Raw genomic sequence first — 13,326 nt, 5'->3', positions numbered from 1 at the left:
ATCCTTTAAAAAAAATTTTTTTTTCCATGACAAAAATTATATGAAATTCAATTATCAGTGTCTATATATAAAGTTTCCTTAGAACATAGTAATATTCATTTGCACATCATCTAGGACTGCTTCCATACTACAACCACAGAGCTGTAGCTTCTACAGAGACCTTATGGCCTACAAAGCCTAAAATATTATCTGCCCATTACAGAAAATGTTTGCCAACCTCTTTCCTAAAGCATAAGCCAGATTGCATCTCTCTTAAGTTTACCAATGGATGTTCTATTTCAACTATTTCAATGGTGTCCCAGGTTCTAAATGAGCAGCCCATGCTGTCACCTTCCACAGTTTCCAGCCATCCAGGGAAACTTCTGCAATCACTAGATTGTTTTTACCTGGCCCTTTGAAACCCAGGTGAGACCTGGCTCAGGGCCTGGGTACTTTTGCTTAAAAGACTCTTCCTTCAAATATTAGGTTTGCCTGCAACACATCATCCCAATCCTACTCCAAAGCTCACTAATACAAACAGGAAGTCCTTCCCCCTCCATTTTAATGCAGTTCCCCACCCCATCCCCATCAATACTATTTCTCTATTTCGCTCTTAACAGCACTTATCAATGCCCCCAAATTGTTGCATTTATGTATCTGTGTGCATGTGTTAGCCTATCTTTGTGCACTCGAATGTTCCTCCTTGATGACAAATTCTGACCTGTTCATGGCTTTTATCCCAAGCACCTCATACGGTACCAGACCCAGTATTTATTAGCTTATTAAATCATGCTGTCAGACATCTACAGAGCCTAGAACACAACGAAGCATTTCCAACACGACAAGAGTCTGTAGTGTGGTATATGACAGTACATAACAGCACTAACTCGGAAGGGCTACAGCTTCCATCTTCAGTACCCAACGCAAGAGACATTTTCAGCAATCCGCAGCCTTCCCGTCCCTGCTTGCCTGGGCCACACTCCACGTAAACTGCCGCTTGGTCCCGCCCCGAGGGAGGGGAGCCTGACTGAGGGGCCAGGGAGTCCTGCCCCGGGGGGAGCCCAAGCGGGGAGGGGGGGGGAGCTGTGCGGTCCAGCCCAGGCTGGAGGTCCCCGCGGGGGCCGTACCGCGTTGGAGAAGGAGACGCCGGCGTCGGCGCGTTGCACCCGGAGCAGCATCTGGTTGCCGTCGTCCAGGAAGTTGTTGACCTCAGGGCAGCTGTACGTGAGCGGCTGGTCCCAGGGCTCCGACACCAGCCCGAAGTAGTTCTGGGCGGTGGTGAAGATGAACACCTTCCGGACGTCCCCGCTGCCGCCCGCCATGGAGCCGCCGCGACCTCCGCCCGCAGCCCTCAGTCCGCGCTCCGCAGCCTCCCGGCTTCGGGGTTGCCAGGGCCAGTCGCTATGGCGACGGAGCCGACGTCGGCGTGGCCGCGCACGCCGTGGACGTCGGCGCTCGGACACGCGCACGCACGGCTCGGGGGGCGGGGCCCCGGGGCCGCGGGGCGGCCGGGGCGGCCGGGGCGGAGCGGAGGGTCGGGCGTTCAGCCCCGCGCTCCTGCGCTCGCTCCTCCCGCGCTCCCCTCTGCGGCGCTTCCCTTCCCACCCTGCTCTTCGGTTGCTACCGGTTACTGGAGGTCGGTGCTTCCCCGGGATCACCTGAACACCTTTGTGAAATGGCCCGTGATACCGGTTATGTTACAGCGAGCACAACCGCATACCGAAGAAGTACAGGAATGACGTCGGGCCGTGTCCTTCTCCTCCCCGTGTCATCCCTGTGAACTGCCGCTCCTTTAATATTCTGGATTCAAAACTCAGCTGCTAGAACTTGTGCTGCATGCTGCCCTCTGCCCATTAATGCAGGCCCTGCCCAAGAAAGGTTCTGTAGTCGGCCAGGCACCTCTGGTCTCTGCTGTGAGCCTTCCTTCCAAGGAGCTTAAACATAGATTTTTTTTTTTTTAATTTGCATTCAGTAATGCAAATCACTCGTAAGTAATGCACCTTCCTCATAAGACTATATTCTTTATAATTGGAAAGAAGATCTTTTTAATCTGCTTTGCCTCTTGACTAAGATTTCGGAGTGGGAACTAAAGCACTACTGCTGCGACTTATAAAATTCAAATTCTCATGAAGTAATCCACCAGGTGGGAGAGAGGAGTCCATGAATCGGGATGCTGGCCACTGGATGGAAAAAAATCCAAACAAGAACCCAAGAGGACAGGGGAGACCAAAAGGATTTTGAATCCAAAAGGATTTTGAATCCAAAAGGATTTTGAAAGCAAAGGCAGCTAAATATGGACGGAGATTCTTGCTCTACAGTAAGCATTATGACCCCTCGCACAGTCTTGAATTCACCAAATGCCCAAATGCTTGGTCTAGGTGAGTTCTGGTGGAAATGAGTGAAACTGTCATCCACAGCAGCGTGGTAAATAGAAAGGCAACACAGGTAGGAACATGAGTCTGGGAAGCAGATGAGATCACATGAATGCCTCCCGTGAACTTGTAGGAATCTTCAACGGGCTTTGGACTGCCACAGGATAGGACATTGGAGTATTTGAATATAGTTTAAACAAGAAGTCAGGAAACATGGAAACTCTAGTTGACACATAAACCCCACAAGGATTGGAATTTTGTGAATCCCAGCTGTGTACCTAGAATTAGACCTAGCATGGAAAGAAGACATATGAGGGCTCTGTAGTCATGAGGCTTCAGAAGGAAATCTCATACACAAAACCACAGAGATGGTGCGCTCGGTTCCTCGCGCAGCAGCCTCCGCGGTAGGTGCCGCTGAGCCCGCCACCCCCGTGAGCAGAAGATGCCTGTGCCTCCCACCTATGCTGATCTTGGCAAATCTGCCAGGGACGTCTTCACTAAGGGTTATGGATTTGGCTTAATAAAACTTGACTTGAAAACAAAATCTGAGAATGGACTGGAATTTACAAGTTGGGGTTCAGCCAACACTGAGACCACCAAAGTGACGGGCAGTCTGGAAACCAAGTACAGATGGACTGAATATGGTCTGACGTTCACAGAGAAACGGGACACTGACAACACTCTAGGCACAGAGATCACTGTGGAAGATCAGCTTGCACGTGGACTGAAGCTGACCTTTGATTCATCCTTCTCACCAAACACAGGGGGGAAAAATGCTAAAATCAAGACAGGGTATAAGCGGGAGCACATCAACCTGGGCTGTGACATGGATTTTGACATTGCTGGTCCTTCCATCCGGGGTGCTTTGGTGCTGGGCTATGAGGGCTGGCTGGCTGGCTACCAGGTGAATTTTGAGACTGCAAAGTCCCGAGTGACCCAGAGCAACTTTGTGGTTGGCTACAAGACCGACGAATTCCAGCTCCATACTAACGTAAACGACGGGACAGAGTTTGGTGGCTCTATTTATCAGAAGGTGAACAAGAAGTTAGAGACCACTGTCAATCTGGCCTGGACAGCAGGAAATAGTAATACTCGCTTTGGAATAGTGGCCAAGTATCAGATTGACCCTGACGCCTGCTTCTCGGCTAAAGTGAACAACTCCAGCCTGATAGGTTTAGGATACACTCAGACCAAAAGCCAGGTATCAAACTGATGTTATCAGCTCTGCTGGATGGCAAGACTGTCAATGCTGGTGGCCACAAGCTTGGTCTAGGACTGGAATTTCAGGCATAAATAGATACTGTACAATCATTTAATTTTAAAGTATTTTGAGCATAGCTACCTTCAGAAATTAGTGTACCTTTTAATGTTGTATGTCTGGGATGCAAGTATTGCTAAATATCATGTTAGACCTCCAGGTTAAAGATGATTGAGCTTTGAAGTGTTACCCTTTCAGAGGTACAGAAGAAACCCAATTCCATGAAAAGTCCTTTCAGCTGTAGACTTGGGGGGACCTTGGTGGCCCCCCTAGAGAGTTCAGGTTTCTTTTTTATCTAGAAATGACTGCAAGTGGAAGCTGATAATTTGTAGGCACTTTGTTAATTGATATTGAGTCAATGAATGAAATGATGACTTCTTGAGAATTGAACTTTGGTTTTCTACCCGAATGCAGAGGAGGCTCATTGATGGTGTGTACAAACTCATTGAAAGAGATTTTTTTGGGATCCCTGGGTGGCGCAGCGGTTTGGCGCCTGCCTTTGGCCCAGGGCGGGATCCTGGAGACCCGGGATCGAATCCCACGTCGGGCTCCCGGTGCATGGAGCCTGCTTCTCCCTCTGCCTGTGTCTCTGCCTCATTCTCTCTCTCTCTCTGTGACTATCACAAATAAATAAAAATTTTAAAAAAAAAGATTTTTTTTTCGACAGATTTTCATGACCTGTTTCCACCCACTCCATCACCTCTTTTACACCAAAAGTAGTCTGCAGGGCGTGATAGCTGTTTCTTTTGTGCCATTTTGGGGTGGAGAAGGTGGATGTGATGAAGCCAATAATTCAGGACTTAATTCCCTCTCATGTTGCGGTTTTCTACCCTTGCAACAGTATGAAATAGCTTCTAAGAGTCCCAGCTCTAAGCTGGGAAGAGTCTCTGTGACTGTAATCACGTTGTGACAACAGTCGGAATAAAAATTGGACTTGTTATAAAAAAAAAAAAAACCACAGAGATGATTAGTCATCAGACCACGGTTGATCTCCAAATTCAGTTCCAAGCTAATCTCTTGGCACCATATCACAGTGGTAGACAGACAGCTATCCACCAATATCCATTCTCTCCTTCCACAGCTAAGAAGCAGCTACTCTCCATGTGTAGCCATTAACTACTTCTCACAAGTAAGATGGAAATAGAGGTCACGTGTGCGAGAGTTTATAGAAGTGAGTGTACCTTAATCTTTTGCCAGCTGGATACAAAGCAACCAGAAATGACAGAACCATCAATGAGTAGGACGCAGGTCTCCTGATTTAGTGTGGAATAAAGTCAGCAACTGTTAAATAAGCAAGAAATACCCTTTTTTATGTTTGAGCCATGTTACAGCATATGTCTGTGGGTCTGGTTTTCCAGTAAATTAAGCCACTCTAACCAATAGTGTAATTGATATCAGTAGTAAGGTGTTGTTTGTTTTGTTTTTTTAACTTAATGTAGGATGTTTTAGTAGTTGGCTAGCAAGTGGCATGCAAACAGAAAATATGAGCTGTACAACATGAGACAAAACCTTTCTGAGCCAAGTTTTCCTGATTTTGATCTATATTGGCATATCTCATTTATATACTTTATACTTCTTTATACTTTAAAAAATTATTGAGGATTCCAAAAAGATTTTTTGTGCATTATTTCTATCAATATTTACTGTCATAGTCATGAAAATTGAGACTTAAAACATGTTTATTCACCTATTTAACAATAAGTCCATGACTTATTAACATGAGTGACATGTTTTTATAAAGATAATTATAATTCCCAGGCTCCTGGGTAGCTCAGTCTGTTAAGCGTCAACACCTGGTTTCTGCTCAGGTCTTGATCTCAGGGTCTCGAAATTGAACCCCGTGTCTGGCTCCAAGCTCAGCACAGAATCCTATGTGCTTTAAGGTTCCTACTATAAAAAAAAAATTCAAAACATCTAAGTAATAGGTAATATCTTCCTCTAGAATGATGATGATTTATTTAAATGCTTCAGTGCTGCTTTCTCTATCATGTGCCTGACCTCGTTTTACCTTTATTCGCAGGAGATCGTCTTGCTTAGACTTGTAAGTGAATGCCCTGTAATATTATTTTAAAAAACACATAACCACTGATATAAAGTGCTGAAAGGAAAGCTTCTCCGCACCATGGCAACTATTAATAAAAATGTTCACACAAACTGTTAGTATGAATCTTTTCTATTTCCATTTATATTTATGTGAAGTGAGTGTTGGATAACATGCAACTAAGCCAGAGCTCTCTGCGTTACAGCCTCTCAACTTTCTTTGGATAACTTCTACAATAAAATAACCCTCTGACATCACAGCCTGTTGCTATAAGGCTAGAGCATCAGCAAATTGGTAGCATCCATTCACTCAAGAGGATTGCTCAGAACAGATTTAAAGGAAATGAGACCAAGCTTCTCACATGTCACCCTGACACCTTTGGCCACTGAAGATATTCTAACAATACAAAATGTGAAATTGTACACCACAGAGGAACATATGCCCTGGAGCTAATGGAAGGTATTCCCATACTGTGTCTCGTGTTCTCGCCAGGAACAGGGCTGTGAAGTCCATGAACAAACATTTGCGGAGAAGGGAAGGGCATCTAAGACCTCCATGTGGGGCAGTCCTTGCCGTCGGGTTCCAAGGCGGCTGCTTACAGTCCAGCAGCCTGGAGACCAGGAAGATGGGTTACCGGGCTGCCTGCTGAGGACACTGGGAGCTAGCTTGATTTAAGGCTCAAAGTCTTTTTTTAATCCCGGCACATGGTTTCTTTAACAGTTACTTTAAGAACTGAGGCTTTCTGATATATGTTTTTCCTGCTCCCGTATGGTGAATCCCACAGTTCTTTCCTACATATAATTCTCAAAAATGATTTATCCCTTGGCTTCCTCATCTGCATGCCCCCTCTCTCAACGAAGGATGGCTCTCTGGATGCTCTCTGCAACAATAAATTGGGATGGCAAGGTTAAAACCCTTACTTACTCTGATCTTTGCAGAAAGATTGTGTCACTTTTTATTTTTGTTGTTGAGCTGAGAGAATTTTTAGTGCTTTTTCACTTAAAACTTTTTCCAGTCTTATCTCTTATTTCCTAGGGTCTATGAGCAGTCAGCTTTTCTAACTTTAGAGGGACCATGATGTGTAGAATTATTCATTACTCCCTTTCTACCTCTTCCAAAAAGCCAACCAGTTTTCACCTGAGCTCCCCTCTTTGCTAGATCTTGCTAAAGGTAGATAACTGTATCCAACACATACAATTCTGCTCCATCTATTTCCTGTAGAGTTCAGGTCTCACCAGGTCTACCTTCTACTTCTCACTGGGGGCAGACTTACTAGGAATGTTGCCAAGGTACCCTGGAGCCCTCCAGCTACCAGCCTGCTGATCCGCATCCTTGCTGCCTGCGGCCTGACTACCTGTCCTGCACAACATATTTTGGATTTGTGTATGGCAGCATCCTTCTTCCAAACACCAACATCTACATTCACATGGTAGTCATTGCTCTCATTTGCCAAATATGTCTGGATTTCCCTTTTGTGGTACATAGTAAGACTGCAGTTCTTTGCTCTCTTTAAATTTAGGTATGACCATTTGACCTGAGATACTTTTTAAAATGTAAGAAGTGATATATCACATATGCACAGACACCTTACAAACCAGTGTATAATTTACCATGGTTCTTTCCCAAAGTGTTGTGATCACAGAAGCGTAAGTCAAGACAGGAGTTTTATCAGCCAAGCTCCCTGAGAAGCTGGCTATGATGAGCACTTTGTTCCTGATGGTGTATCATAAACAAGAAATAAGTTTTTTATAAGATAATGAGATTTTGCCGTGGTAATGTTACCATACACTGCCCCGCCTGACAACACAGTCAAGTTATGGCAACTGTTACAAATGAACCGGAACTTGCAATGGCTTAACATTACAGAATTGTGTTTATCCTTCATGTGACCATTGATCGTGGTATGTGGCAGGCAGTCTTCCACCTGCTGGTTCAGGCATCAAGTCCTTTTCCATCTCGTGGCTTCACTATCCCCCAGATGATACAAGTCTCTCCAAAGGTTTTTGAATCTGACTGAGAGATAAAGAGTAAAGCCTGATGCAGGAGACTGCAATGGCAATTCCTGACTGCCCAAGACAATGGGAAGATCTTGCTGTGTCTCTGGGATAGAAGATGAGTCATAATGAGCACACAGCACTGAGTGATGCCCCCCTGGGCCTGCACACAGCTTCGTACTTGGGCAGGTTTGTGGTTGGCTCTTACCAGCATTCAGGGAGTTTTGAACAAGGGATGCTGCATTTTCATTCTGCTCTGGGCCCCACAGATTACATATACAGTTGAAAGTTCTCCAGACCAAGAAAGAGATTCCAGAGATGGATAAGGCTCAGACCTGGAAGAGGGGTTTCATGAGACCAGATGAGAGGGGGTAGATCTATGAACAACACACGGACAGGAGCAGACTCAGCATCAAGAAGCAGCAGCATGGTCGTTGGTCACTGCCCGAGACTGGAGCACTGTGGCTGCTGAATACGTCTGAGACCACACGCAGAGCATCCACTGTCTTTGCAGGAATCACTGCCTCTGCTGCAGACTCATGTGAACTTATCTTTCCAGTGCTGGATAGTGAAGGCCTTTGGGAACTACCCACCTAGTACCTATGCATTCTCCCAAGAGATGATGCCTACCTGTGCCCAATAGTTTGCTGAGTTCCAATCAAATGACACGATGGAGACAAGTCTATTTTTGATGGCTGAGAACACGGCTAAGATCTCTGAGACCAAAGACAGGGCTGTTGACCTCAGTATAGTGTGTAGTATATGAAAAGGAAAGCCCCATTACCAGAATTGGGGTGGGAATGGGAACCAGGGCATCTTGCTCCCTTTACAGGCCTCCTGTCCCTCCTTGCTCTGATTCTGTGGAGCACCTGAAGGAAGCCTCCTTTCTAGATTAGTGGAACTTGATTTTTGTTGGGTGCACCCTAAGGATACACAATTATGTACCTTTTGGCAGTTTTGTTAGCACCTTTATATTTACTTTCTCAGTTTTTCCACAGAACAGTGCTGTGATGTCTCAATAAGGCAGATCCTGTTGTTTTATTATCCAGATGGGAAACTGAGTCACTGCATGAGTCACTGCATGATCGGATGGCTTCTCTACAGCTTCAGAATTTTAAAATGCAAATCCATTAGTCTATTGGTGATTCTCATTCTAAGAAATCATCTCCGCTATACCATCTTCCCAGTACTAAGTTGGAAGAGGCACAATATTCATCCATACTGAAGATTGTAAAAATGCTCATGAGAACATACCGAACTAAACCCAAGCTTCTTGCACTCGGTTTTGGTCTACTCTAATATGCATCCAAAAAGACAGCGCTTTTCTGCAGCAAGCATTAAAAACAGCGCACTCTCTGCCAGTGATTTTAATTCTGTGAACTACTTGTCTTCATCTGGGAGATACATTCATATACCAGAGGGCCACTCAGGTGTCCAGTTTAATATTATTTCCCTCCTGAGCACTTACTCTTTTATTTTTAAGTAATCTCAACACCCAGCATGGGGCCTAGACTCACAGCCCTGAGATCAAGAGTCCACTCTCTACCGCTTTGCCAGCCCAGCACCCCCTGAGCACTGACTCTTAATTTTCCTGGTTGGGTTTCAAACTGGAAATGCTGTTTTTGCCTACAATGTCTTCAACCTGTGATCCCACATCCAGAATTCTATATATTCTGACCTTCCTAAAGGCATCAACCTCGATGGCTCTCTTGAGTTATTATTCTCTTTCTGCCTGCACTCTACTACTTTTTAAATTCTTATCTTATTTCTGCTCACCTTGATTCTTTAAAAATAAACTTTATTTTAGAAGAGTTTCTGATTTACAGTAAAATGGCAGTGACAATATGGAAAGTTCTCATATATCCCACGCTCAGTTTCCACTATTATCAACATCAAGCACTAGTATAGTACATTTCTCACAGCTAATGAGCCAATAATGATTATATTAAGTAGACTCCATTTTTAAAAATATTTTATACATTTATTTGAGATAGAGAGCGAAAGAGAAAGCATGAGCTGGGGGCAGAGGAAGAGGTAGAAGCAGGCTCCCCACTAAGCAGGGAGCATGTGGGACTCCACCCCAGGACCCTGGGATCATGACCTAAGCTGAAGGCAGATACTCAACCACTGAGCCACCCAGGCACCCCAAGTAGATTCCATTTCTTGACAGGGAGTGGCAAAATACTAGAACATGTATGTTGAGAGATATCATTGTGATATTAAAAAAAAAACAACAACAATCTGCATGGTGAGGAATAAGCAAAAATCAATCTTTTGCTTTTCTCTACGGCCCTTTCAAAACTGTGTAAACTCATTCTTCCTTGGATCCTGAATAAAATTTCATTCCAACACCATGCTGTTGTAGGTTGCATTTACTTTTATTTGGTGTCTCTCTCTGCAAGATTCAGGTAGCTACAGGACTTAAACAGAAGTGGTATATGTCACTTCAGGGCAGAAACTTTAACAGCCAGCATGGGATCCATCATGTTTTCTGTTCCCCCCTATCTCAGTGGTTGCAGTGGACGTGCCCTAGCATCCTGCTTTAGGATTTAAGGGGCCCATGGCACGAGTTATGGTTCTGCACTGCTGAGCTTTTCCCAAACATGAGTCGTTGGCTTTTTTGAAAGAAAGTCATGTCCTAGCATCTCATTTCTACTGTCATCTTTAAAGCTTTCTGCTTTATGTGTATGGAAATATTTTATAAAATGTTGACCTGCAAGGTTGTTTTGAAAATCAATAATATATAGAAAGGAGAGTATTTATGTAGATCTAGGACCAAAACTGTATGTGGCATTCCACAAATCATTTTTGTGTTGCTTCTTTTTCTGGCAAGTGCAAGTGCTCTATTTTAAAAGGTGTTAAGAAAAACTGTGTACAGAATATATAAATCAACACAATTTGGGGGACCATTTTTGGCTGCCTTGATTCAGATGCAACTATTTTAAAATATCTTTTTCATCACTTCATTCTATTACCTTCAAAAGCTAAGGGATGCGTGTGTAACCAGGAGGTTGAGTAAATGGCAGAGTTATGGCTCAGTCTCAGTCCTTCTGCTTACTGCCCTATGTAGTTGGTTTTTTTTTTCTGTATCATTCTATGTAACAGTAGGATAAATTGAAGGATAAAGGAAGTTGTGTCTTACCTAAAGTCACTGAGCATCTTTGGATTTGAAACTACAAGGAAAACCCTTCCTGCCTCCCCTTCCTTCTCATTATTCTCATTAAACTCTACACAGAAAGAACCACAGACTGTCATCTTTTGTTTCTCTATTGTAGGTCCCTTCTTAATGGAAACTAATGTTTTGCTCATGTGTGAGCAGCAGAAAAGAATAAAACCACGTAAGTCCTTACATACTGCTCACAGGCGAGGATACAACCAGCATGCCCCCACTGGGTCATTGGAATGCTCCATTAGACCACAGAGGTGTGGTGGTGGCAGCAGGTACTCATCAAAGACGGTGAAGAAAATGGTATCCATGACTCCAGAAGCCATCATCTTTTTACTATCACTGATAAGCATAGATTACGGCCCTATTCTGTGTTCCTAAAGTTCTTGTAAATGCAAACATGCCCCATGTATTCTCCCCTCCAGACTGTAAGATTCATGGACACAGGAGTCATGCCTGCCTTTTATATCCCCAAACCCAGCACGGTTCCTGGTGTATTTTAAGTGATTGTTAAGTATTGTGTAGGTAGTAAACTGAATGAGTGAGTCCCATACATAGACTCAGGCTTTCACTTATTTCTTTCCAGGGAATTCCATAGAGACAAGGGAGGTCCTATCTAGTCGGATCTGCAGGTGTGGTGGGCTCTTCTTGCTTAGGTTTAGAAGGTGCAGTTGTCATTGACGTGTAAGAGGAGTCATTCTTCTTCCTCTTCAAAGAACACTTAATGGAGAAAAGACAGTCTTTTCAGTAAATGGTGCTGGGATAACTGGATATTCACGGGGAAAAGAATGAAACTGGATCCTGATCTCACACCACTCACAAAAATTAACTCAAAATTCATTAATGACTTAAACGCAAGACCTGAGGTCATGAAACTCCTAGAGGAAAACATAGGAACAAAGCTCCTTGATATGGTCTTTGTGATTATTTTTGGTTGTAACACTGAAAGCATAAGCAACAAGATAAAAAATAAACAAGTGGGCCTACATCCTACTAAGGAAAGAAACTATCAAGAAAGTGAAAGGATGGAGAAAATACGGTATGGAGAAAAAAATGCAAACCATATGCCTGATAAGAGGTTCATATCCAAGACACATACAGAACTCCTACAGGTCAACAGCAAGGAAACAGCCCAATTAAAACAAGGGCAAGGGACTGAACAGACATTTCTCTGAATATATATGAAGGGCCAACAGGTACATGGAAACATGTTTTATGTCACTAGTCGTTAGGGAAACGCATATTGAAACCACAGTGACTTATTACCCTATACCTGCTTGTTAGAACGGCCTTTGTCAAAAAGGTGGGACAGTAAGTGCTCGCATGGGCAGAGGAAAGGCAATCGCCGAGCACGGTCGGAGGGGTTGTAAACTGGTGCAGCCACCATGGAAAAAAATACAGAGGATCCCCACAAAATTACACTTGTGGGAATACAGTTGACCTTTGAATAACACGGGTGTTAGAAGCAGCAGCACTCCCATGCTCAGCTGAAAATCTCCTTATAACTTTGGGTCCTGAAAACGTTGCCGCTCACCAGAAGCCTTACCGTAACGTCAGGTCAGCAGTCCGTTAACACAGATGTCTTATGTCTCCTACACTGCACTCTTACAGCTGGAGGAAACGAGATGTTATGAAGAATCATAAGGAGGGAGACCCGGGGGGCTCAGGTCATGATCTCAGGGTCTTGGAATCAAGTCCCACAGGAGGCTCCCGACCCAGCGGGGAGTCTGCCCCTCCTTCTCCCTCTGCCCCTCCCCCTGCTCCTGCTCGCTCTCCCGCTATCTCCGTCAAATAAATAAAATCTTTAAGAAAAAGAGAAAACAAACCCATAAGGAAACCGCATTTACAGCAGTGAAACAGCGGAGCCGCACAGTCCCGGCCTGTGCGTTCCCAGGGTCACAAGAAGCCCCGCGTCGGCGAGACACCTGCACCCCGGGCATGAGCATGGCTCACAGCAGGCAGACCTGCAAACGAGGTGGACGTCCCTCCGCAGGAGAGTGGGTAACGACAGACGTGTGGATCACAACGCGACATTACTCAGCCCAAAACAAGAGAAGCCCCAGCACTTGCGACAACACGGGTGCACCTGGAAGACACGAGGCTCTGACCGACCACCGCACGACCGCGGCGGAGAGGGCGGAAGGCGAGAGAGCGCGAGAGAGCGAGCCCAAGGAGGAGGAGGCCCAGGACCCCGCGAGGAGGCCCAGGACCCCGCGAGGAAGCAGCACACCTGCGGCGCGGACTGCAGGCCCCCGGCGCCGGCTTTCCAGGGGACACCGCCGGCGGAGACGGCCCCCAGGAGGCTCTGGGAGGGGCCGTGTCGCCAGCTCAGGCCAGGCCAGCCGCGGGCGGAGCCAGCACTCCGGGAGCGGCGGGCAGGCGCGGGCGGCACAGCACCAGGTCCCCACAGCGCGGGGGGAACTCCGCGGGGAACGCGAGGACACTCCGACCACCTGGCTAGCGCTGGCCACGCCCCCGCCCCGCCCCCGCCGCGCCCCCGCCGCGCACGCGCACGC

General features: G+C 45.7%; 1 protein-coding gene, 1 long non-coding RNA gene and 1 pseudogene across 10 annotated transcripts in view; 1 reads left to right on the top strand and 2 right to left on the bottom strand.

Annotated features, from left to right (window-relative positions):
• DYNC2H1 (dynein cytoplasmic 2 heavy chain 1) overlaps nucleotides 1–1,416 on the bottom strand; it is a 341,068-nt gene extending 339,652 nt beyond the window's left edge. For all 8 annotated transcript variants that reach the window (XR_012028538.1, XM_072821767.1, XM_072821765.1 and 5 more), the window contains exon 1: nucleotides 1,107–1,416. Coding sequence is in view for 7 of the 8 variants with exons in the window: in XM_072821767.1 (XP_072677868.1) it covers nucleotides 1,107–1,301 (195 nt within the window). In the remaining variant the exon portion in view is untranslated. The remainder of the gene's footprint in view (nucleotides 1–1,106) is intronic.
• A 1,237-nt stretch (nucleotides 1,417–2,653) lies between these two features.
• LOC140630860 (non-selective voltage-gated ion channel VDAC1 pseudogene) lies at nucleotides 2,654–3,783 on the top strand (annotated as a pseudogene).
• Nucleotides 3,784–10,689: 6,906 nt separating this feature from the next.
• On the bottom strand, nucleotides 10,690–13,271 carry LOC140630857 (uncharacterized). Of its 2 annotated transcripts, none has more exons than XR_012028536.1 (3): nucleotides 12,637–13,271; nucleotides 12,357–12,421; nucleotides 10,690–11,530 (listed from the first exon to the last, which is right to left on the bottom strand). It is a non-coding gene; the product is annotated as an uncharacterized lncRNA (long non-coding RNA). The 2 variants fall into 2 exon arrangements; XR_012028535.1 differs by having other exon boundaries at nucleotides 12,658–13,271.
• Between the last annotated feature and the right edge of the window lie 55 nt (nucleotides 13,272–13,326).

The sequence above is a fragment of the Canis lupus genome, chromosome 3 (assembly GCF_048164855.1).
Source record: "Canis lupus baileyi chromosome 3, mCanLup2.hap1, whole genome shotgun sequence".
In the NCBI taxonomy this organism is placed as follows: Eukaryota; Metazoa; Chordata; class Mammalia; order Carnivora; family Canidae; genus Canis; species Canis lupus.
The sequence above is the reverse complement of the archived record's forward strand: the minus strand, read 5'-3'. Positions and strand labels throughout refer to the sequence as shown.